This window comes from Chlamydotis macqueenii, chromosome 3 (assembly GCF_036417535.1).
Source record: "Chlamydotis macqueenii isolate bChlMac1 chromosome 3, bChlMac1.mat, whole genome shotgun sequence".
Classification (NCBI taxonomy): domain Eukaryota; kingdom Metazoa; phylum Chordata; class Aves; order Otidiformes; family Otididae; genus Chlamydotis; species Chlamydotis macqueenii.
Window position 1 is genome coordinate 126,862,007 of NC_141558.1, and position 25,583 is coordinate 126,887,589.

The following is a 25,583-nucleotide window of genomic DNA, read 5'->3' on the forward strand; positions in this document are numbered from 1 at the left end:
TAGCTGTGCTATGATGTGATGAACACACGCTCCTTACGGTGCTGCTTCAGGCCACTGTGCAGGGCAGGCAAAGCATCAGTGCCTTAGACGAGTCCTTAAAGTGCTGGCAACCAAGTTCTATTTTTAAAAAAGGCCTTTTGAGCTCAGCTTGGATGACTGCCTGTAAGGTTTCTCTGTTAATCGTCCTTTAAAATACACCCTGCCTTCTCAGATTCCTTCACAGCACTGACCCCGTAACACTCCTCAGCTCTTAGCCCGAAAGTCTGCATATACATACAGCAAAATCTGAATGTCCAGGTGTTACCCCTCGGAACAGGAAGCAGGAACTGGCTTACTGCTTCTCAGTGCGCACCCAGGAATTAGTGTCTCTTTATTCCTCCCCTAACCACAGCAAACAAAGAAAAAAACCCACTTCTGAGAATCCTTCCTGTTGTTTTCTTCTAGTTTTTAAGGAAGGATAGTCCTTATTTCAAAGGAATTAATGCAGGGCGTGAGGGCACTGGCAGCACTTCAGCACCAATCTAGAACTATTTTACCTCCTGAATCTCAAAGGCCGTGTCTACATTAGCAAGCAGGTTAGAGCAGGTGAAGTGGGCTTGGCACCCACACTAGACGTGTTTCGGGGTTTTACTGTGACTGCTCTCACTTTGGGGCAGCCGCAGTCTGGTCCCACAGACAAATACCAGCGTGCAGCTGGGGATACTCCTGCGGCGTGTCTTGCAGTTTAACTTCTCTACAATACATCCAGCCTGTGTGCGCCACGGTGGCCCCAAGATGCAAACTGAAGCGTAGGTACAGATGACAAAAAGCACATTTCTGGTAAGAGCTAACTATAAACACAAGAAATAGAGCACTTAGTGTTCTGTGCTGTGTGTTATCCAAACCACTTTGATTGCTACACCATACCTTAGTCTATCAGCATGCTTTACAAATTGCTGAATACTGGAAGTGCTTAACACACAGCATCTTACTAACTCCACCGTTACGCAGAGAGTAAACCTGGTGAACGGGTACGGGAAGAAGCTCGAGATGGGGATGGCTGAGCGACACAGCTTCTCTGAAAGTGATTGGCATATGCTGTTGCCTCTGACGGGACTCATCCCTGTCAGCCCAAATCTGTGCCTTTCCTCCAGTGGTGCTGCCTTTGCTGCCCTCACTGTCATCCTCTGCCTCACGTCAGTACTGCTGCCACACTGACTGTGGTGCTACCAGCATCTTCTGCAGGTCATGACCCAAAACAAGGTCATTAATGAAGTATTACAAAACCCCAAGTGAAAAAACCACTCTCACCTAATTTGATAAATAAGCTACTTGAAGTATTTTAGAAACTAGTGGGCCAGATTTTTATGCATTATGTGAGTAGGCTCAGTTTTCATTAATGCCAAGGAAGCCTACATGAAGCACTGCAATCTCACATGAAAGGCATGATGCCAGTCAGCATCCATTTGGTTGCCGAGTATCAGGAGACCCCTCTAATTATCCGTTTTGTACTTAAGATGCAGCAGAGGGAGATTCCACTGCTCTGTGGACGCATTCCATAACTTGGCAACTGCCTTGCAGTTGCCTTCATCTCGGGAGGATACAAAAGGCTGCTTACATTCCTCCTTTGTGAAGCAGTATGGAGCACTGATGGCCACTAACAAATCTGTGAGCTTAAACATAAAAGGAAAAAAAATATATATATTTCAGAGCCCTCTCCCCACCCTGGCGCTGCTACGGCAGTGACCTTCGAGGGAAGGGAAGGGAAGGAGTGTGGTACAGGGGGACACTTCATATGAAACCTACTGGAATTTGCTTTCTTTTCCTTCAAGAGAAGTCTTCCCTGTTGGCAAGAGCCTCACTCCTGGGTGCGCTAATTCCAGTTGAGCCTTTTTGAGACGCAACCTTAAGGGAAATGAATAGAAATTGCAGAAACTCCTTCCTGAAGTGGATTGCAAATCTAGGGAGTAATGCTGTTCAATTTCCAGGTGACATAAAAGGTCTGTAGACAAAAACCATGGCTCTGGGATACTGTGTCTTTGGCTCCGATGGTTTTGCGTGCCCTGACGTCAGGCAGCTGCATTGTGAGACCTCTCTGCTCAGGAACACCATGGCTGAAGGCCCAGACGGAGCGAGGACACCTACTGTGGCGGCAGGAGGTGGATGGAAGGGTCACCATCGCTGATGGCAACGGTGCCTTTTTCTGGTAGCGCAGTGACGAGTGAGGATGAGACTTTTCTTGGTCAGTAAATACTGCCTGTCCAAAGCCCTGACAATCTGCCCAGCAGACCGTGGCATCCTGTGAGACAGTCAGAGGGATGAAGCGCGTCCCACTGTGGTGCAGTGGGAAGAGACAGCTGTCTGACTGGATGTGGTCATCTTCTGGCTCAACAGCCTGTTTCCTCAGCTGTTGTTTGCATCAGTAGAAACAAAAACCACTGGCTCTTAAATTCGTGTTTAGCTAAGGAATGAACTGAGCCCACTCAGACGCTACTCTGAATTAGGCTGGAATACCTAACACCTATGAGAATCGGGCCCAAATATGGCTGCAAAAGCGTAACTATAGGTGATTATTTTTGAAAAAGACTAATATCTCTTGTTGCCACATTAATATCTGTACCACTGGTATCACAGCTACGGCAGATGGACATTCTGGGGAGCATTTATTTTAAGTGTGCAGTTGTAGAGTTGCACCACAACCTCCTTTAAAAATGTCCATAGTACCTGTCTGCTAAAGACAGAGAAAGGAAAAGGAACTTTAAAACTCTCTAGTTCCATCAGATACAGTGTTGGCTGGTTTAATTATGAGAGCTAAAAGCATTGTTTCCCTGAAAAAAAGAAAATAAATCAAAGCATCTGAGGTTTTCAGTAAGCTGTGAAAATCCTGTATGACGGAGGAGCAGCATCTAGCTCAGCAAAAGCTTACGCACCCAAGTGCGCTACTGCGTTTGATAGCCAAGTGACTGCAGCAGTATAGTCAAGATGGTTTTCTGCTGGCTTTTTTGGTTACTGCTGGCTAAGCTGATAAATTTATGAACTTAAAGTCTTAAAGGGCAGCAGCCTGGATGCACATATGAGCAGTAGAGTGACTGGGGGCACCAGGCTGTTGGTGTTGCACATCTAGGGCTGGGGGCTTCCTCCCCTGGCACGGGACCAGGCTGAGACAGCAGCCACCCCGACCTGCACCAGGGGCAGGGCGATGCACGCCCACCGCCCTGCTTAGCTTCTCCACACAGAACATCGACTGGAGGGGGACGGGAGGAGGTGAGAGAAGTGACTTCAGCCTTTCATTTGGTTGTGGGTCAGGTCCTGCAGCTTTTAATCATGTTGAACTCGTACTGAAATCAATGGAACTTTTCTCTCAACAAGGGAAGTGTTATTTGTCTCATTGTGGCCATCGGCCGCGGTTCCATGCGCACACCGGAACGGCTTACTTCTCCAACTTCGCTGAGTCTTGAGGGCCTGTTGTTAACGCTAATTTGAAAGTGGCACTGGCACATTGCGCTCAGGAAATCCGGTATCATGGGGTTAACTTTCAGCCCTTATGCCAAACGCAAATCAGTGAGGAAATTCATTGCTAGGTGCAGCCTCTAATTATTTAAAAGATAATTTGCATGCTACACAGAAATAAATGAGCTCCCAGGTGACAGCTGTTCTGCTGTGTCCATTCCTGGAACTAGATGCCATGCTGGGAAATCTCAATGCAGACCAAAAGGTTAAAATGTTGTACTTTCCTGCCTTATAGGAAGGCCCTCCCAAAAAAAAAGAGGCATAAAGAAGGGATGAGGGGGATAAATGTTCCAAACCAGCAAGTTTAGAAGCTTAACAAAACCACAGCATTTCCACTGTCTGCATTTTCTTTTCACTAAGGGCACTTCACATCTTGCTAGAAGATACTGCAAGTGGATGTGAGTGTAATGTGTACCAGTTTAAAAGGACTTTTTTTCAAAGTCAAAGAGAGAAATTCGGTCCTGACATCAGGTTTGCCTTCACACGGTCGTGTGAGATCATTACAGACCACGTGAACGCCAGCCAAAACAGTTTTCTTCTTTTTATCACACACAGAAATCACTGTATGCATTTTCATATTCCTTGCCAAAAGACAACCAGACATCACTTTTTATCTGCATAAAAGCCCCAAGACAACCTTCACCTTACAAGAGATGCTAAAACATTTTTCAGTTTCATGGAATCATAGCATGGTTTGGGTTGGGAGGGACTTTAAAGCCCATCCAGTTCCACCCCGTGCCCTGGGCAGGGACTCCTCCCACTGCCTTCACAGGGAAGAATTTCTTCCTAAGTCTAATCCACACCTACCCTCTTCCAGTTTAAAGCCATTACCCCTTGTCCTAGCACTACCTGCCTTTGTCAAAAGTCCCTTTTTCCAGGAATTTGACGATTTTCTCATAGGTGGCCTTCTCATGACTAGGTTTTAACGCTGTGTACTGCACATACATATACACACTGTATATAACATTGCAGTATGTGGATGCACGTGTATTGTATATATGACATGATACGATATATTACGAGACTACATTACATTGCCAGCCTTTTTCCATTGCTCTGCCTCCTCCTGAAAGAAGCAATTTCCTGTGCCAGTGTGCTTTGTGCTAGGACTGTTATGTGGAGATTACAAGCAGTTTTCCTCCTCCTTTCACTGTCTCTTCCTTTTCTCACTGCTCCTTTCACTCTGCCTTGGCTGACTGCAGAGCGGGTTGCTCTTCTGTTCCCCACCTGTTAAACTAGCTAGAGAATCTATCCTCCTCATAGTACAGACACCTGTAACAGAAATATCACCGCTGGTATAAACTGAAATGTATGTGTGCGTGCGTGCCTGTGTGCAAAAGCTCCAGAAGAAACAAGTGAGCGAGGATTAAAGAACAGCACATGTTAATTGCTACAGGGCAACATATGCGATCTCATTCAAATGACCAAATGGCAAGAAGAGAAGGAACAAACTTATCTAAAGATAAGCCATAAAGAAGAGGAAAAGCAGGACTGAAGGCAATAAAATAACCAGATAAGAAAACCTGGCAACTGTAATTCAAGAATTTTGCCACAGGCTAATGATAGGCGAGATAAAATAATGAGGCTAAAGACCCCAAACAACATCCACATCTAAAGGCAGTAAAAGACAAGTCCAAAATTAGTTCATCACCACTAATTAAGAAGTGCTGAAGAGATGTGATGAGGCCCTGGTAAGTGGTATCTGCCTGTGTGGCACGGTAGCGATCCAGACCACAGCGACACGCAGGTCGTGGTGCCTGTGAGGGGACCCTGACCTTGCACAACGTCAGGTCCTGGTAAGCAAAGACCAGATAAGGTACAAGCAGTCTTGCCGGAGCCGATGGCTCCCCCAGTGAGCTGCCATCAGATAAAGCTACGCTTCTTACTCTTACAGTGTTGACTGGCCTGACTCTTCCTAATAACAGATCATCACTGGGATCTTCATCTCTCCTAAGAGTTTTAAAATATCTGTGGGTGTTTGAAACTTGATCTTACTTGTAACCCTCCGATCAGCTTGTGCACTGTGTGGGGATCCTATCACGATCGTGAGAGGTGAAAGGCTAATATATTCTTAGTTGCTCTCAGGAAGAAATAAGATGTTTATTCAGAACGTTAACGTTTCCTCTCTTCAAAATCTCTGGGCACAGCTACCAAGAGTGCAGGTAAGTGCACTGGGGTCCTTGGGCCCATGGCCAACACGCAGCAACAGAAAGAAGGGGAAGAAATGCTGGCTTTGTCAAGGTCAGGAAAATACTGCTACCTGTGTCGCAGGCAGAAATCCCAAAGAAGATGATTTATTCTTCCAGATGTTGACACTGGTGTGCAACTTCCTAGCACACGTAAGAGCTGACACTGTAACCACATCTGGGCAAACAAAGGGTAAGTGTCTGGCAACAGCTGTAGTTCACAGAAAAGATATCTCACAGCTGTGTTTGTGTACTGTAACACCATGAAAAAGACTGACAATAACTTGCCACAACCTGAATATTGAGTTTCTTCCAGTGCGCTAAATGTATGAGCTGATCAGCATCAGCGGTGACAAGGAAAGAAGATTACCTGCGTTAGCCCCCGTCTCAGACAATCCTGTTGTCCCCCCTCACTTTCTACTTAACACCTATCGACAACATACTGCTTATGTACACTTTACATCTGCTGTGTGCCATTCCGCTCTCCTAAAACAAACTCAACATTTTCTGTGAATCAAAATCAATCCCTGTAGCAGCAGTCATCCACAAGTTTCACACTCCTCTCAGCTGAGGCATACAAAGGTCTCCTGAAGTGAAATTGGTAGGGAAGCATTTTTGTCCAAGAAACTTCTAAACCTCACAGCTGAAGTCTGGGTTCATCTCATCTTTCAGTACAAGATGAGAAGAAAAAAAATGAGGAGCTAGACTCTGTAATATTTACCATGAGGAGACTGTGCAGGAAGACAACTGCAAAACACATGAGAAGAATTGTGAGAGCCGCACATCCAGTCCTGGTGAAGCCCCGAGTCCTCTTCAAGGGAGTTCACCCTTTGAGACGGCAGCTGATACCACTATTCTCAAAATACAGTACACAAACCGATCTCTGTCAAGAACTGAAGGGCTTGGCTGGATCCCCCCTCCCTGACACAGCCTCTAGCTATAAAAATAAGTTGAAATAACTTCCTTACACAGAGAACAGAGTCTAGAGGATGAACTTTAGGGTTTGTTTTGTCACCAGATAAGCAGGCAAGTTGCTGAGTGTGACTATCATCATGAGTGATTCAAAATCTCCTTAGAAACCCGTGTCATAAAAATTTGATTCAAAATGACAGAAACACTGACTTTTAAAAGTGACTTCTGAATATGAATCTTCAGTAAAAACGACCGTTCAGGTTCAGCGTCATGAGTTAAGCCTACTGGATACTCTAGGCAAACTGAAACGCTCTTTCAGGTGAAAGACGGTCAAATGAACCACTGCTCCTTCTCTAAAGAAATCTCAGACACACAGCTTTTCAGGGCTTCAGGAAGGCTTCACGGCTTGCATTACCACTGATAATTTTGCTAAATAATGGAAAATATTTTTTTAAACTCTATCTTTTGTTCTAAGGGAAAGCAGCCAGAATATAAACTGTAATAAAATAAAGCTAAAATTCTGTCAGAATGTAGGTTTTATGCACAATGTTGAGTTCATCTTACCTGTAAAGATCTGCAATCTGCCCTTCATTCCAGCGGTAACAAAGATCATTAAGAAGACGCTCGTGCTGTCCATACAAGCAAATGTAGTTGGAGACAGGAAAGGGTTCCTTGGAAAAACAGGTGATGCTATCTACCATACTGTATTTGTTGAGATGCATCCTGAAATAATTCCCATGTCTTGCCTGTCCAGTTATGATCTCCATCCCCTGGAACAGAAAAAGTAAGGAAAGCTGTGGAGACGGAGCAAACGCCTGACTTGGCGTAGGTACAGCATCAGGTAGGGCTTCCTAGCTGACGTTTACCATTTCTTAAAATCCACAACCCTTTTTTTAAAATCAAGAATACCCATTCCTGGTAACACGGTTTATACAACAAGGCACTTTCTACGGTTTGGACACAAAGATTTTCTGTGCGGTTTAAACCTTGAGTTGCACACAAAACTGTGCAGTACCGGCTTAGGCTGCCCAAGCCTGAGTGCCACGTCAGACACCTGCGGGTATCTGGGCCACCCGAACGGCGCTGGCAGTTGTGACACAGGATCCATGGGAGACCTGTGACCTCCTGGAGCAGCAGCTGGAGGTGAGGAGGGGTGCCCTGAGGCATCCCGAACAACACTAGATGCCTCTGTATAGGCAACTGAATTGAACTCTATTGATCCTGATTTACTATGCAAGTCGCTATTACTGCACACGCACAGCATATCGTAACTTACCGTAGATACCGTCCTGACCAACGAACAACACACTGGCGTACTTTCACTCTCTCTATATTTTAATATATGTATATACAAACAGCCTATGTGCAGCAGCCAAATTTATGGCACGTGGTGGAAGCCACGCGACTGTAGGCAGTGTGGATACTGCCACATTAACCGGTTAGGAGCAAAATTCAGTGTTACAACTCAAACATTTATCACGCACCAATTAAGCACTTGTGGCTTTGTGTAGAAGTTTTCCAGCAGTGGGAGGTGTGATGTGTTGGAACAACCTTCCACCAAGGAAATAAATACCAAGCAGGACCCCGTTCAGGTCTAAAACAAACTTCTAAATTTTGTAAACAGCATGATGTACTAGATGGCTGCCTGCAACTGCAGGTGGCTGGGCTTGATCTCTTATGACATTCAGGCTATGTTCTAGACTTTAAAGTGATTAATTACTATTGCCTTTAAAAAATACGTATGTGTGTGTGCATACACCCAAACACACACACACATACACATAATTTTGAACTGCTCTCAGTGACTCCCTCTCGCTAATTTGAACAGGGGCTGCCAAGCGTTGCTAACACCAGCTGTACAATCAATAAAAGAATAATAATGTTGGATGTCGACGCTCAAACTGTAGCATTTAGTTTCAGCTAGGAAAATCCATCACTTAACAAAAGACAAAAACGTAAAAATTTGTTTCAAACCTCACATTGCAGTGGGATGATCAAATAGCTTGAAGCTATTTTTTAAAGCTGTATTCATGATCCAGTTTTATATCGTTCTAAAACCTGTTGCTAGGCTACAGTACCTTTGTCGCTTCCACATCTCTCAGCTAATACATTTCACTAGCTGCTCTTACTTCTTTCTTAGGAAATTCTTTTAGGATTTACATGAAGTTTCTGGAGTGGCTTTAAAGATGTTCCCTTTTCAGGCAGCAGGTAATCAAAGCTGCAGCAAAAGAATTCTAATCATGTTCTAGCAATTTGGAGTGAAAAAAACAATTTTCCTCTCTCTGAATGTCCTTTCTGCTTCCTAGTAGATGCTGCTTTGGACCGCTCATTCTGGATCTGCAAAGCTGGAAAACAAGGTGAGCTGTGCTTTGATTCCTCCGCACAGAGCATGGATTCCTTTTTTTAAAAAAAGTAATTTCTTTCCACGGACCATTGCTATCTGAGTTTTAAAATCAACACTGAAGTAGTCTTTTAAAAGCCACTCGTTACATCAGCCACAAGAATGGGCTTGATGCAGAAATCCCTGAGGAAAAAGGTATAATCTGTCTGAAACAGGAGCTTGCCTAGATGGATGGTCCTCCCTGGCTTTACAATACATTAATCTAGTCCTTTTCTTGTTTCACCAGTTGGGTTCTCCAGTAAGAGAAGTGTCTCCACGTTTGTATGATGGGACGATCTCCTAGGTAGCCCAGCTGTGTGAAGTGCTTCCCTCTTTCCCATTCAATAATGATTCCCATGGTTGCAGCACAAACTATCTTATTGCAGCAAAGTATGGAGCATCTCTCCCGGAATATATTCTTTTCCTACTTGTCTAGAAATCCACTGAATTTCACTGATAAGACTGCAAAGTTTTATTATCTGCATGCATTTATAGCACCTCACTGCAGGGAGCACAGAGGTTAAGCACTAAGGCTGAAAGTGTATTTTACCAAAATCCACTAATATGATCCTATGTCCCCTTGACAGAAATCATGCATCTTTTGGGAAAAGCAAATATCAGAAAGTACGGAAATGACTGTTTAGGAGGTTCAGTTAGTTCTGTAATTCATACTTGTTCACCACCTGTACCTGATTTATACGACGCACCCAGGCTTAGCTGGCTGGATTTGTTCTTATGCAAATCTGATGGCAAATACCACTACTACTTTGATGTGCTGTGTATTAAATGCGTGCTAGGAACTTCAAAAGCAACATATTCCGTATGACTGAGAGAATGACTTGTCTCCCTCTACAGAATCAAGCAAAAAGAAAGCCGTCCTGAAAAGGAGAGTACTGAGGGAAGGCCAACACGATAACCTCCCAACCTGCGCAGAGACAAATGGCTCAGGAACCAGGCACAGTGCTGAGCCACCAGCTCTGGCAAAAAGGGTCAGGGAGCTGAGCTGTAGCGCCCCGCTAGGGAGCCATCTGAACCCAAAGCGCTACAAACAGTAACGAAGAGCTCAGGGCATTAGGGCTTGACAAGTATTGTCTGCCTTCAGGGGCCAAAATACCCTTTGGTTTTGGTTGATTTCATGGCAAAGGAATTAAGAACCGCAGTAAAGAAGTTAACCAGATAATCTCATCTGTATGTATTCCACATTTACAATATGACAGTGAATTTACATTAAAATAAACTAAACATTTTAAAATAATCACAGAGATTTATTTTTATGTAGTTTGTTCCATTCCAGAGTTTACTGCTAAGTCCCAGCTCTGGAAGGTCTCTAAATACATACTTAATCCCATGCTTACTGAAAGTATTTTTTAAGATGCATGGTACTTAGGTATGTCCCTGTGCTGTCCTAAACAAGAACATCTTTCCAAAGGGAGGACAAAACAAACACAAGTTAAATAATGTAACTTACCTGATCGCACAGTGCAGCGTCTAAGTTCGAGTGGGTGGGGATTTCTGGTTTGGAAATGTGCAAGTAATTGTAACCTCCAGGAAAAACACCTCCTGCCATGAGCGAAAAGATCAGATGTATTACATCATAAACAAAGAAGAAAATAAAGTATTTGCTTGCCCTCCTTTTCCTATAATCTGTTTGTTTATTATCTAAATGGCTGTAAAAAGAAAACAAAGAACTTGTTTTGTTTTGGTTACACATTTTTGTTACTCTTATACATGTGGGTGCAGTAGCCACACTGAAAAGTTCTGATTATAGCTGTACTGATCTTGAACTTGGAATAACGACACTGAGTCTACTGCAATATAAATGAGAGCACAACCTGGTCTGTTATTAGCAAAAATCTACAGCATAAGCTTTCATTGCAACTCACCTCTCCAGCGACTGTTCAAGGAGCTTTGAGGACTTCACTGCCATTAGATGGCATCTCAGGGGCCATGGACCTACCCTTGTTATGTAACAGCAAACACACCAACGCGGGCGTGAGCGTACGACAGAAATCCATTTCAATATACCTTTAATTTTACACCCTTTGTACATGGGGATGAGTCCGTCTGTGCCTTCTGCTGGCTTAGAAAAGGCCTTACGGGTGGGATCAAAGAGATGCAGCATCGACGCAGCAAGCTCGAAGCCGATCTCTTTTGAACTGAAGTTGCTGTGTGTCCATTCATCCGTGTAATATCTCCTGGAGAACTTCGTTAAAGGACCTGCAGCCCTAATACTGCCATCGTTAGTACGGAATTCGGTATCAATCACCAGTCTTCCATCAAAAACAAGGTAAGCATCATTAACTGCCTTAAAGGCTTCATAATCCACCGTCCTGTAGGCAAAGCTAAAAAATGCCTAGAAAAAAAAAAGAGAAGTAAATAAGTGTAGGTTATTATCCATTAGTTACTGGCTAATTTCATAAATCAAAACCTACGCTTCATTCTGAATGTTGTTTTAAAAAACAAGAGCATGAAATAAAGTATGATTTTATATACACAGATAAATCCTTCTGATTCAGCGTTTACAGCTACTAAAATTCAGAGACAGCAGAGGGGAGAATTACTAGACTCACCTACGTCTGGTTATTAAACAAGTTTTATTTTAAAAACTCTAATATTAACTATGTCAAATGTGTGTATTGTCTGTGTTAGTGTGAGCATACAAAATAGACTGGAACCATTTATGACACTGGTTTTCTTCTTTCCAATGCTCAAGCCAAACTGAAAAACCCAGTAATAGTGGAGTACAATTTACTTTGCATTTCAGCAGAATAACTGTATACTACAAATATTTTTCCAACTGTTGTGCCTGTTTACTAAACTATGTTACTATGGCTACCAGCACAGAGATACTCCAAGAAATGGAAAGATGGGAAATTCCAAATGTTCAGAGGAAATGTCATCCTCACTCAAACAACAGCGGCAGAATTGAAGCCAGCGGGAGCTGCGCAGGCCGAGACGTTTCTGAGGGGTGTAAAAGGGCTGAATATTTACAGGAAAAGGAAAGCATTCAGATTTATTACACTCGACAGTGACATAGGTTTTGGAACGCGTATCTCCGTGGAACTGGCTACTCCAGCCACGGAGAATCCCTGCCTTAGGAGGCAGACCGACCTGTCCCTCCTTAGCGCCTGGGACCGCCGCACCGGCTGGGGCTGGCCGCTCTCAGAGACAGGGCACAGGTCCAGATGGACATCAGGTCCATCCAGATCACCCCGCTCAGCCCAGAGGAGGCTGTGGCTGGAAGTAATGCACTTGGCAGTCCGTCACTGAATCTGGTAATGAGCGCAGCAGACACCTATTCACCATGTTTTGGCTTGTGGGACTGAAAAAAGGTGTGACTTCCATTCTTCAAAAACACTGCCTGCGCCATCTTACTCCTCCTTACAAGACTGACCATGAGGTAGGGGTTTATCTTGCAACCCGCATCTACTGAAGCCATGAGCTCATCTTTCCCACAAGAAGATTTCAAGGGCATTGAAAGAAAATCACTCTAAATCCTTAAATTCCTCCTCCAAGTGTCAAACAAAAAAGTTAGTGATAATTCCCTTCTTTTGTCCTCTTGTGACACCTGTATCGTCCCTCTCCTGTGAGGAAGCGGATCAGACCTCATTCCCCCAAAACGGGAGCTGAGGCGGTGCCACCACGACAAGCACTACAAAGCAGCTGGTGCTGGAAGCGGCACTGAGCCGTCCTACGCGTTAGGCATGGGTGTGGAACAGCTGTGCACGCAGCGCGCCATGCACGATGTGCTGGATGCCTGAAGAGCCGCTTTGAAATCCAGCGCAGCGCGAGAGCAAGGACTGCAGGGTCCCGCCATGGCCCTCGCCTTTTGTCTGCGTGCTCCGCACAGACTCCGCGCATTGATTAGCAGAGAGGAGCTTTCGAATCCATTTAGAATCATGCACGTTTGACGTTTCTCTGGGTATGTGTTTTATTTGGCTTGCTACATTGTCTAAAAGTTACTTTAAGGAGACAAAAGCCCATCTGAAATCTGGAACCAGAAATATGCTCACTAAGGACAGAAGTGCCTGTTCAGCGAAGCTGAGAGGTGCTGGGGAAGGCAAACCCCCTGTCACCGCAGGCGTCTCGGTTCTGACAGACAAGAAACGAGGAGCAGGTAAGTGAGGCTGGTCACTCCAGCCTGGATCTGGGGCACGGGCACAGAACGGTCCCTGCCCGTCACCTCCGTCAGCACCGCAGACGGCAGAAGTGGGAGAAGCTACAACGATGAGCAGCATCTGTGTAGTTGCCTCTTACAAAGGAGAAACTGAAAGCTGGCAGAACAAAAGTCTCAAAAATAAAGTAAACCAAGAGTGCACTCTGGACTTGGAAGGTTAAAAGTACAGAGAACGACGAGGTTGAGAGATGTTTTAAACAAGACCATGGCCTGCAAAGGGTACAGAGGAAGACTGCCCGTCTCATGGCTACAACACAGCCCAAGAGCTCCAGAGCCTTTGCAAAGAGCCCGCCCCTTTATCAGTGCCCCAGCTTCCCAGATGATTAGACAACAAGTTGAATGGTGCTGCCCACCATCAAAAATATTACTGTACAGGCTGAGGAAAGGGTGAAGAGTTATCAGACGAGCACGCATTATCTTAGAATGGTTTGGGTGGGCAGGGACCTTAAAGATAATCTAGTTCAATCCCCCCTGCCCTGGGCTTGCTGCCTTCATCTTGAACAGCCCGAGACGTAATCGTGTCAGGGCAAACCAGCGTCAGTAATGTGTCCTTCCCTCAGCGTCAGCCCCAGGGAGGACACAGCGTGGCCTGGGTAAAGGTATTACCCGATTATACCGCCCAGAGCTTTCCTGGGAACTAAGGGCAGGCATCAGATGCTCACGGCAGGCTGGATGAGCCGGCCGGAAGAAAAGGCGCAGGAGACAAAGGGAGCTGGAAATTTTAGCAACGCTGGGACGGCAGAGATGCAGCAGGAGAGGAGCCAGAGCCTCTGGGCTTGTTCGTGTATGAAACAAGCGATGAACTACGTGCGGTTAAGGGAATTCTAACCATCTCACAGACCCAGAGCAGGGAGGCTCTGCCCGCGGGGTGAGGGGACCGCGCAGCCCCACGTCCTGCTGGCTGACAGGCTGGACTGTGGCACCGGAGGGGAGGGGACGGCTGCAACCCCCAGGCTGGGAGCCATCTGTCAGCCCAGGAGGGGAGGGAGGGAGGCCGCGGCTTGAGGGAGAGAGGAGATTTTCTCCCGTTGTTTTTATCCGGCAGGACTCAACAAATTAAGCCCTCCAGAACTGCCAATCAACAGTTGATATTGGCTCAAATCCCAAAAGGCCTGGAGCTGCTCAGTGCCGATTCCTGCACAGGCTGCTCCCCTGCAGACGCAGCTGCCTGCTGGGTGGAGGCTGCTCTCCAGAGCTCGGTCCTCCTCCGAGCCCACCCGCCCCGGCAGCTAAAAGCATACAGGAGCCACGCAAGACAGCCGAGCTGCTTTTGGAGAACAGAAAGCCCCTGAGAGCAGAAGTAATTGCATGTCTCTCGTCTCAGAGGCTGGTGAGAGACCTCGAGAGGGAAGCACCACGGCTGGAGGCAGGACGGGCACGGGGCACTAAAGGGCAAAAGAACCAAACCACGAGGAAATGGGGGCCTTGGAGGAAAGGCAGAGAGCAGACAGGCAAGGCGGCAGGGAAAAGAACGGGGCTGATGGGGAGGTGCTGAACAGATATTCAGCTGCAAGAACAAGAACCTCACTGAGATCCCTGTGGAAGAAAGAAAAACAGAGGGGTTTCAGGGAAAGGGGAGCGAAACTGAAGAGCTGGATAAGACAGCGGGCAGAACGTCGCTAGTGATATGAAGACCAAAGTTAGGAGACTGCTGGTGCATGGAAGTGCTACGCAAAGTCTTCACCCCCATCAGGAAGGGCTTACCTATCCACACACTAAAAAAGAAAAGGGTTGGGAAAACCCAGCGACCTAGAGCTTTCCAGCACAGGGGAGCAGGCAGGGAGCACCGACTCCTGGGGAGCTCCGCAGGGGAGTCACACCACTCTTCCTCTCTGGAATTACATCAGACGTGCTGCACGGAGAAGCGTGCCTGCAGCAGGGCGTGCCATTCGGCTGCCCACAGACACACGTTGTGAGGTGACTCTACTGGGAGCAGTCCCTCACGTGGATTAGCCCAGTCAGGAAAGAGAGAACTCTTCTGCCCCTTAGGAAAGGCTACAGCCTGTCCCAAATCTCACAGTGGGGCCAAGCCTGTCAGTGTGCGTATAATTCACTTAGATAAGATATTGATAGTGTAGATGAACAAAAATGCAGTCATTAATGTAGAGGGAAAAAAATCTGTTTAAATGATTTTAATGAAGTTACATAGCAGGCCTCTTCATTCTGACATCACTGGCTTCTACTATGAGAATCACATCACAGAACTACAGACAGGAGTTACTGTATGCATTTAAATAATAAAGGGATTTCTGGAATTATGGAGAAAATGAATTAAAAGTATTTGTCACTCAGCAGTGAACAACTATTTGTGAGTCAGGTGACTTAAACACATTGTAATCCAAATCAGTCAGGGCATTAACAATGGTTTTATTTGGATTTGTAAAGAACAATCCTTTAGACTAACAGGTGAATGTTCAGTCTTCTGGAGACAATGAGAAAACAGAAAAACCAGCGAGGGACTACCTAAGTTTGATGGTCTTTGTCGTAAAAACCAGACGGAAGGAAACACAACGAAAGCATACACTTACCGAACACCGCAACTTAAAGGGTTCGGTATCAGTGGTGAAAGCAGCGCATGTGATAAGGTCTGGATCGCCGCCTCCGTCCCACTGTGCCAGGACGCTGTCATGATAAACAGACACGCCAGCCTTTGACAGCGCCTCCTGAACAGCACTTTGGATCTCGTTGTTCAGGCAAGTAACACTGGAGCTGAGCGGAGGCTGCACGAGGTGTACGCGAGAGCCGTTAATGCCAAGAGATAAGAGGGTTTCTACCGTGGTGTAAATGTCAATTGTATTCCCATAGACAATGATGTTCCCTAAAGGAAAAAAAAAGGGGAAAAATTTCTAAGACGTACAATGAAAACCTTATTAGTGTAACACAGATGATAATAACACGAAATTGCTCTCTTTGACCCTCTTATTTCTCTGATGCTATGAAGCAAACAATGTTACCTAGCAACAGTAGCTAAGATAATTTAGTGAAGAATCTGTACAAAACATCCCACAAAGTAGGCAAGTACTTAACATAGAAGTATGACATTCATTCTGAGCCCGTAATTTGAAATTATTTTGATTGAAAATCCTCTAGGGGAAAAAACCCCTCTGATTTTATTTTGTTCTCTCCTCCCTCCTGAATTTGCTCATTCAAAGGACTCCTTGGGGTGGGGGGCACAGGAGCAAATTCAATATATCATGCAGAAAAACCCCACTGGAGAACGCCCAAAGCCTAAACGCCTGAAGTACGTGCTCCCAGCCAGCCTGCCCACGTCCTTGCGCACTGCCCGGGAATCAGCAAGCTCGAGAGACATTTCTGACCAGTTGGTACGAAAACAGCGTCTGGGTACCGCTGCTCCTTTCACAGCACGTTGTCACTGGAGCAGAAACCACCATTTAAACCAGCTCCATCTTTCTGCCCACCGGGTGCAGGGAGCACCGATTCACCCCCACGTCTCCCCCTTCCAGGAGAGTGCTCTGAACTCCAAAGCTGCAGGCTATGCGGTAGCATCTTGCCAATTCCTACTGAAGCAGAGCCACTCCAAACCGCGCTGTTAAGGCTGAGAGCAAATCCGTGCGGACGGGAGGGAAGCGGGTTCGGTGGGAGCATAATGCAACTCTCCAGCGTTCTCTCACTTTTCCAGGTACCGCGTGTAAACCAGAAGAAAGTCAGTGCACAAATCCCAGGCCACCCCAGGCTTGTCCAGCCCCAGATCGAAGCTGCGGGGTTACACAGAGGATTTAGGGCCTCGCATGAGGAGACAGGTGTTACGGCAAAGTATCTCTATGAGCTCTAGGAAAGTAACTTGTAGTCTGGCACTGAAGGAAAAGTGTAGGGCGGAATGTCCTACAGAAAAACCAGCGTTGAAACACGAGGTGTTTCAGGAATGGCCTTTAACTGACAAACAGCAGCTGGCACTGGCTGCTCACAGATCACAGAGCAGTAACTGCAATCAGAATTTGGGCAAACAGTTCACTTAACTGGCTGGATCCTGACTTTTGGCAGGTTTTGTTTTCCTTCACAGCACTGCAGCAAGCATTAATGAGCAGGTAAGGAAGTGCCTCATGCAACTAACTTGCATGTTTCTCTTGGCATTGGCGTTTATGTCTCACTGCAAGTGATAGCACCACCTACAACCTAAACTTTATTATTTCATAGGCTAAACCAATTTCACCGGGACCATGTTTTACTACATGAGACACATAGCACTGCTAAACAGACAACTCACAAGGCCCTAGCTCCTAGGAACATTAATGATAAAAATTGCCAACAGATGTTCTATCATTCCTCCTTCACTACAAAGTTATTTTATTTGTCCTTATCAGTTTGGCTACTTGTAGCTGCCAAATAAACATAGCTCTTCATAACTGTCAGAGAAAAGAATTGCCCCATCATAATACGTGCTCAGAAATGATGGAAAGCGTATTTTTACTGTTCACAACAGCAACAAGAGTGACAGAACAATCGCACCTGCAAATGTATTCATCTGAAATCACAAGAAGGAAGAGATCTTACTACTTTCATAAATACAATACAGAACACCTGTGATGTGGGATAACGGGAATTCCATCCAATCCGTACATTGCTAGGCTGCCCTTGCAAGCCAGAACCCTCCCGTGGCTCCTGCTGCCAGGACATCTGTCTGGAGGCAGTACTGTCTTCATGAGAAGGAGGACATAATACTGATTCTTTTTTTTTCACTGCTGCAGCAGGGTGTAATGCAACAAGTAAACAATCGAATGTGTTGGTGGATGCTGACACCCTCCTGTTACATTTACCCACGTTCAGTTAGCAAGGGGTGAAAACCATAAGCAGCTGAAGAGGAGGCAGTGGCTGGGAAAGGGGGATGAGAAGTGCTTTCCAAAGGCACAGCCCAGCCAAGTTTTATTCTGCCGCCAAGGCAAGCAAGTCTCGGCAACTGAAAGACCCTTACCCTTTGGCAGAACCTCCACTCTGGAGGGAAGCTCAGTTATTGCATTACACGTTGGCATTTTGGTATATAGGAGATCAGATTCCAGCCCTGCATTTCTCAAGGAAAATTAAAATTCTGGGTTATATGGTAATATTAAATAGAACTACATTAGATCAAGGAAAGCAATGCTCTTTTACTGACCTCTTGTAAATCAACAATTTACAGCTTCTGCTTATTACAATATTAGTGGCTTTTTAGATTAGAGTGCTAGAGTCTAGGAACTACCGATATTCATTATGGACTGAAATTACGTTCACTGGACAGATAGCCGTTCCTCACGATGCTTTTATTATTTAACTACATGAAAATGTATCTATCTGTGAGTAAACACAATGACCTTCCATGGAAAAAAGCAGCCATAAATAAAGACCATTAGAGTAGGTTTATCATTTATTACTAGAGCGTCAGCATTCTGCGGCAGAATGGCAGCACAAGTGGAAGCACAAGATTTCAGTGACCCTACCACGACCTGAATCTTTTTAGTTTGCAAAAGCTGAAGGAGAAAACCAGTATTAGCTAAAGCATCAGTGGCTCCGGTCGGTGATTCATGCACTGGAATTTTAATGCGATAGTATTCCTACAAACACGCTTTTAATAAGGCAGTAAACTATGTTTAGGCAAAGAGAAAAAATAATTGCTCCATTTTGGGCCATTAAAGCAGTTTTGTTCCTTACTTTACTCCCATCCTACTTTTTATTTTCATGGAAAGTGCAGAGCTAATAGGAGATGAATTTCAATTAGTCACAATTACAGTTATAATAGGTTATGTGCATTAGGCGGCTGGGTTTCATCAGAAAAGCCGCAGGGGCAGCCGTTGGTGGGCGCTCGCCCCGCTCCCAGGCCCCGGGCAGCAGGAGGCCCTTCTGGAGCCGCCAGCACAACCAGCCGGGGCCACAGGGCTTCGGCCCCAGCCCGCGGACCCCGCTGCGGCCCACCCTGCTGCAGCCGGCCCAGGAGTTGCTTCTCCCACAGGCTCCTGGAGCAACGCCTGCTGCTGAGCGCAGGCCAGCTTCTCCCAGCGCCTCTCCTCGCCTGAGGTGAGGAGGAGCCCAGGGAGGAAGGGTGCAGCAACCACACTACTGCCCATCCTCGATGGCGCAGTCACGGGCAAGAGGACCGTGGCTTCCACCACGGCGTGCATGCAACGCCTCCCTCCAGCTTGTGCTACCAGGCTGATCCTGCTCTACTTACAACCCGCAAAAAAGCTTGTGCTGATTTCGTGCAGAATGAAGTGGTACCCAGCGCTCACAAAGGGAAGAAAAGCAATTTAAAACCCACCTTAACTCTTAATTAAAAGCTGCTCTCAAAACCAGTGCCACCTCAGGAAGATTTCATCCAATTAGGCTAATAAGACTCGCATTATGAAGCTCAGTGATTAACACTTTCCTGTAAAAAACATCCAGAACTACAGGTGGTCTTGAAGGTGCCTTGGCCCTCCCTCATCCGGAGCTTTTCTCCCCAGCCGCGTAGCTCCGCGCACTTCGCCGCCGGTGGGAGCTGCCCCCTGCCCCAGCCCCAGATCCCAGATCCCAGGGGGGCTCATCCAGCAGCTGAGCCAGGAGAACAAGGCTTGGCACGGCAGGATCCAGACTGCTTCTGGTAAAGGCAGCAAACGGCTGAGGAAGAGGAGCACAAATAGAAGAAAGCCGCACGGAGAAAAGACCAAGTATAAGCTGAGAAGAATTATTATTGTATCTGAAGCAGGAGGATGAAATGCCTATTTCCGTGCAGCTACAATAAGCAGCATTTATAGTTTTACTAGCCACTTTGTTTTCTTTAAACGTAAACAAATTATGTTTTCTAACATTCTGAATTCTAACATGTTTAAAGCAAGTCAGCAGGAATTTGACAAACAACATTTTACAGTTTTGACGAGATGAGGTACATGAGGTGTAACATTACTATTTATTGAAGGCAAAACTAGGATGGAAAATTTCAGAGATGAAAAGTAAACACAAACATAAAACACTGGTCATCCCAGCAGAGCGGCAGCGTGGCCTGCAGAGAGCTGACAGACACCCAAATCAATTGCTGAACTCCACAGGAGCCCTGCCTCTGCACCTCTGCGAGGCCATCACCCGTTAGAGTGTCTCCAGAACGGGATGAGGGCTGAAAAGTGGGCTCCTCTGCAGCAAGAGCAGCGATCCTGGATGCAGCTATGATCAAGTCTGAAAGAACAACATTTGCAAGAAATAGAGCCGGAAAACAAAGCAGGCTGAGGAAGAACAGAGACAGAGACAGGTGGAGAAGGACTTCTCCAGCTCGGCACTCTTTTCAGCTCACATCTGCAGTGGCAGAGAACATGAAGTGGGAAGAGGAATGAAAGGGAACTGGAGCCAGAGGCAGGGTGGGGAGAAAGAGGGAGGTGTCATATCTCCCATGGATCACATCTCCAAGAAGTCCCTCCAGATCGGCCTCAGTGGGATTTGGGGATTTAACTCGTAAAGAAGACAGGATAGTGCCTAATTAAGATAGCCATCTTTACGTCGCAACAAAAGTCAACAGCAATGATGAAGTTGTTCTTAATGTAATATTAATTTAGTATGAATAATAAGAAAGGTGCCTTTGTCCCAAGGCAGAGGAGGTGCTTTCAGACTGCCGTTTGCCTGAAGAGCCATCCTCCTGGGCACCTGTGTCCCAGCCATCGGCTAGTTCTGGGGCAGCGCCTCAGCGCAGGTGTGCTGGAGCACATTCCAGGAGTGGGCACGCACAGATTTACATGTAAGACTAGCAGTAGCGAACACCGAAAACTAACAGCCTCATCTGTTTATGCAAACGCAGCTGTGCGTGTCAGCTGGACGGCAGGTAGCGGGCAGGGGCTGGTACCAGCTGGAAGGCAGGTGGAGCGCGGCTGCTGGAGAGGCTCCATTTACACGCCGAGGGCAGGGAGCTGTTTGAGGAAAATGCCAGCAGAAACATTATCATGTTCATTGTGTCCTGTCCTGATCACAGCAAGACCTGGAGGATGATAAAGAAACTTCCAGCGTCTGGAGAACTTCCCTAACGATCTGCCAAGCAGGACACGAACCCTGTAGACCACACCAAATACCTGCCAATTCATTATGTTCTCTACAAATGAGCCAGGTAAACTCCACCCTCTGTGGTTGCACTCGCTCAACAGGAACTTTCCATAAAGACAGCTTTCCGGCTCCGAACTGTGTCCCAACTCCGGTCCGGCACACAGCACTGAGGTTATGTGAACTCCTTTACTGTTTGGTCTCTTCTTCTGCAGTTGAATGTTTAACTCGGAAGCCTGGATGATTCCAGGTATTTTCAATAGCGTGTGCATTCAGTGAATGAACTAATAAATATATGAACACTGCGCACAAGAACCGGCTGGGGAAATATAGGTATAGTGGACAAACACCTGCACAAATGTGTGATTTTAAGGGTAAAAAATAAAATACTGGGAGCCTGCAGCGCTATGTGAAAATCTGTAACTGATGTAACCAAACACTGAAAAAACCCGCTTCCTCATTTAGACTTGTTTTCTTTTGTTATGCCTCAAATCTAGGTATTTTTCTATACAACAAAAAAACCACATCCACTAATTAAATTATTATTTAATTGGCTAATTAATTACTCCAGGCAGATTTGCATTTGGGACTCAGTTTGTTTTATACAATAATTACAGATAATTAATCTATCTCAAGCCTTTCTTTCCTAGCTAAATATGCTGCGTATCAAAAATGACAACAAATTGTAAATTAATCTGGAAAACAAAGCACAGCAGATGAAAGACTTTGTGAGAATCAATCAGGCACCAATTATACCATGGAATTAAGGAAACAATAAGCCTAGAAAACATTTTTGTAAAAGTGCGTGTGCTAACGAAAGCCCTCACCTTCTGAGTTGACAGCGTTTTCTTCCAGCCAGCGCATCGCCTTTAAGCAGTCCTGATCATCATTGAGAGTGAAATGATTGGAAGGGACGTGCCCCGTGTATCTTTGTGGCCACTTATTTATGACGTCGCTGTTAGTTGGGAGTTTACTGATGTCTGCTCCAGTGGGAGACACCACCTGGAGGAAATGAAGAAATGAGTGAATGAATACGTGGCACGTATCTTGGAGAACAGTTAAGAAAGATTTGTAAAAAGAATGAGACAAGCCATGTGACTACCTAAGGGTTGTTAGCCTTGTACACCCTAACTCTTCCTAACCTTCAGCAGTAGCAAACACAGCAGTGGCCACAGAGAAAAGGGTTCACACTAGTCTGAGTACGCACACGAGTGTACGTACGCCGTATTTATTATGGGATAGGGATGGCCGCTTTAAACAGCGGCGCCAGAACAAGCAAATAACAACGCAGGCCAAACACAAGTGAAAGGGACTTCACGGCCAATAGCAGGGATGCACAAACATCCGGTTGAAGGATCTCTGCAGTTATCTGCACAACATACACCGTTAAATGACACGTGAAAATTCTTTCTGCAGCAAGACTGCCTCCATCATTTGTCAGCAAAAATCACCTCTCTCAAATAAGAGAGATTTGGTCCCAGCAAAAGGGACCAAAACCTGCCTGATGGTTAAATTGGCAGGCTCCAGTAAAGTTTTAATTGTGTAATGCTACTTCACAGTAACAAATTCAATCTGAATTATGCGGAGCAAAAAAAAGGGAATCTCATCTCTGACTTCTGCAGCACCAGCGATTAATGTCCTGAACAATGTTCTCACTGCTAATTGGATCAACTCAAATACTATTCGGTCATACAATAACAGGCATGACATCAAAAGATCTTACTCATCCAAGGAGTAAATCCTCTTAATCATAATGAATAATGTTTTCCTAGGCATTGATTTGACTGCTTACCAAATAAGGGACAATTTATTCAAAGGATGGACTACAGCTCTGTGCAATAAAACAGAAACCATATGATGAAAATAATTCCTTCCTATTTTTTGCAGCGCTTAGAAGTGCAAATAGACGACATTAGGTTTTCTTCTTGAAGGCAGATAGAACCCGAGTTTTCCCTTGCTTTCATTATTTTTCTTCCTCCTCCAGTGCAGTTATTTCCCATAACGTATTTTGCAAGTCAGAGTTACCTCCAAACTGCTTTTTCTAGGAGTACTTAAAGTCATTCAGACCATACGTCAGCTTTTCTTTCATCCCTGTTGAACAGTGAACACGGGCTGTTGTTTAAAGCGTGGCTCTATTCTGAAAAGTGATTACAGAACAACTGGGGCTTTCCTGCTCCGCACGTCTGTTGCACAGGTGAAGTCCGGGTTTCACCATGGGGCTGAACGTGTCACTTGGGACTTTGGTGAACAGCACTGGGAAAACCTGTAGACACACGCTCAGTTTGATGTCCAGATTTAAAAGGCAAACCACCTTGTTTGTGATTCCTACCCAAAACCGATCAGTAAGGCAAAAATCACCGCAGGCAACGGGGCTATACAAAAGATGGCCATTTGGCTTACATCACTGGAAGGCCACGTGGTGATACACCAGAAAAAATGAACCCTTCCCGGGATGTCTGAGTTGAAGCTGAGCCCGTAGGGCTGGAGATGAGCCTGATTCCGCATTTCACGTGTAACTAAGGTCTGCTTCCCTCTCACTTAACTGTGTGCTACAATAACATACAGCACCACGTACGTGCCTAGGCATGGTCGTCACGTGAGACGAGTAATTAATTTGATAAGGAATTCTCTCCATTGCCAAAAGTAGGTCAAATGGTGTTAGACCAGCTGGAGTTGAGTCTCCTGTGGCTGGGGCCACATGTCAATCGGGCCTACTCTTCAGCAGGTTTAATGGGCACGCTGGCAAAACTACTGGCAGCTCTGCTTCATATCTGATACTGAGCAGTGACACTGCTGGTAGGAATTTTTTTAAAACCTCTCATCTCCTCCAAATTCTGTATCTGCACTGAAATAGTATGACCTGCTGCACTGAAGGGCTGCAACCTTTCTGGTTAGACACTTGCTAAGGACTAATCTACTGCTCTGCTGACCACAGAAACACCATTCACTGCAAAAAACTGAATATATTATTATTAGGTTTTTCACTCTGCACACCACCTTACCTGGTATTTCTGCCCCGTACAGAGAACAAGGTAGTCATATGGCACTTTTTTCTCCTTGGAAACAACTACATATTTGGCAGGGCGATTTATGCCAGTCATTTTACCAACCACAACGTTAACCCAGGAACAAAGTGACATCTGTGCATAATCTTCGTCATTAAAACAGTGGCTGTGAAGAAAGAATATCTGTAAGTGACATTTCAGCAGCTGACAGCAGGCATTAATGAGACATCTGGTGAGTTAGCCCAAGTCCCCTAGTGCTTCAAGCCTCCGCTCTCGCTGTGCGTTTACGGCACTCTATAGGAAAAGATTAGTCATTATGAAATACTCAGTTACAAATTGACAACTTTCTGCTAAATCCAAACAATCCCTCCCAGCACTGGGCCGTACAACCACATAATTTAAAAACAAAATCAGAAATATACGCTTTACTCTGCTTTTTCTTTACAGGCTGATGCGAGGAGGAGACTCTTGCCCCTGCAAAGCAAATATTTTAACAGTCTAATTCTTTCTCCTCTAGCAGATTCCCCTATCAAGTTTTTTCCCCACGTTGGCTTCATTTGGTATTCGACTTCACCAGTACCGGCTGTGGTGAGACAGAAATGCAAGGCAGGCACCACTGGCATTTCAACAGCCGTGTTCCGAAGTACTGGTCTGAAAAGTCTAAAAATAAACAGCAAGCTAGGAAAATGGTTGTCAGAGCTAGAAGTAAAAGGCAGAGATCTCAATTTTCCTCTGGGTGACCCTTTTCCAAATGAACTTGTCCAAAATGCAAAAATAGAAAATTCTGAGAACATACTAAACTGACCCTCTACCCCAAACTTTCAAAAGTCTGAGATGCAACTGAATTCCTCTGCAAGATGAACAGAATATTAACAGGAATAAAGGATAAATTATCACATAGGCCATCCAAAAGAAAACAACATTAGCAAGTAAATAAGAGAAAGAGACAGACATAAACATACTAATCTTCGCTAATTTGGAACCGAAAAACAATTTATTCTTGATGAAAATGGGGAAAAAACTTTTATAATTTCAAAGCAATCACATTCAGTGCTAGGTGCAACAAGCAACATAAAGGTTTGTCTGCTTTAGGAAGCACAGCCTTGTTCCAGGTAGTAGTCACGGTTTCCAGGGCTTTTTGTCCCTTATGGACTAAGAATTGTCCAAATGAGACACCTTGATAGAAGCCTGATTTTCAGGGTGTGTATGGCACACACATGCCAAGCACCATGCTCTGGCAGGGTCAATTCAGTATCAATACCAAAAAACTAAGTAATTCAAAATCACTTGTCCATTTTGAAAATCTCACGCAAGGTCTACTTTTGCACCTCTTAAATTTCAGAGGTGTTACAGCCTGTTGTGAGTGTAAAATATCCCTACGTATGATGGGAGTATCAAAGATCTGGAAGCTGCTCTCTAAAAAGCCATTTTTGAAGCAAAAACCAAAT

General features: G+C 45.4%; 1 protein-coding gene across 1 annotated transcript in view; it reads right to left on the reverse strand.

The window, feature by feature from the left end:
- The window catches only part of CFAP61 (cilia and flagella associated protein 61), a 98,867-nt gene that overhangs the window by 6,839 nt on the left and 66,445 nt on the right, over nucleotides 1-25,583 (reverse strand). The window contains exons 18-23 of the mRNA XM_086744366.1: nucleotides 24,133-24,301; nucleotides 21,958-22,132; nucleotides 15,673-15,962; nucleotides 10,993-11,320; nucleotides 10,436-10,527; nucleotides 7,152-7,357 (exon numbers count right to left, since the gene is read on the reverse strand). Of these exons, the coding sequence (XP_086600492.1) occupies nucleotides 7,152-7,357; nucleotides 10,436-10,527; nucleotides 10,993-11,320; nucleotides 15,673-15,962; nucleotides 21,958-22,132; nucleotides 24,133-24,301 (1,260 nt within the window). The remainder of the gene's footprint in view (nucleotides 1-7,151; nucleotides 7,358-10,435; nucleotides 10,528-10,992; nucleotides 11,321-15,672; nucleotides 15,963-21,957; nucleotides 22,133-24,132; nucleotides 24,302-25,583) is intronic.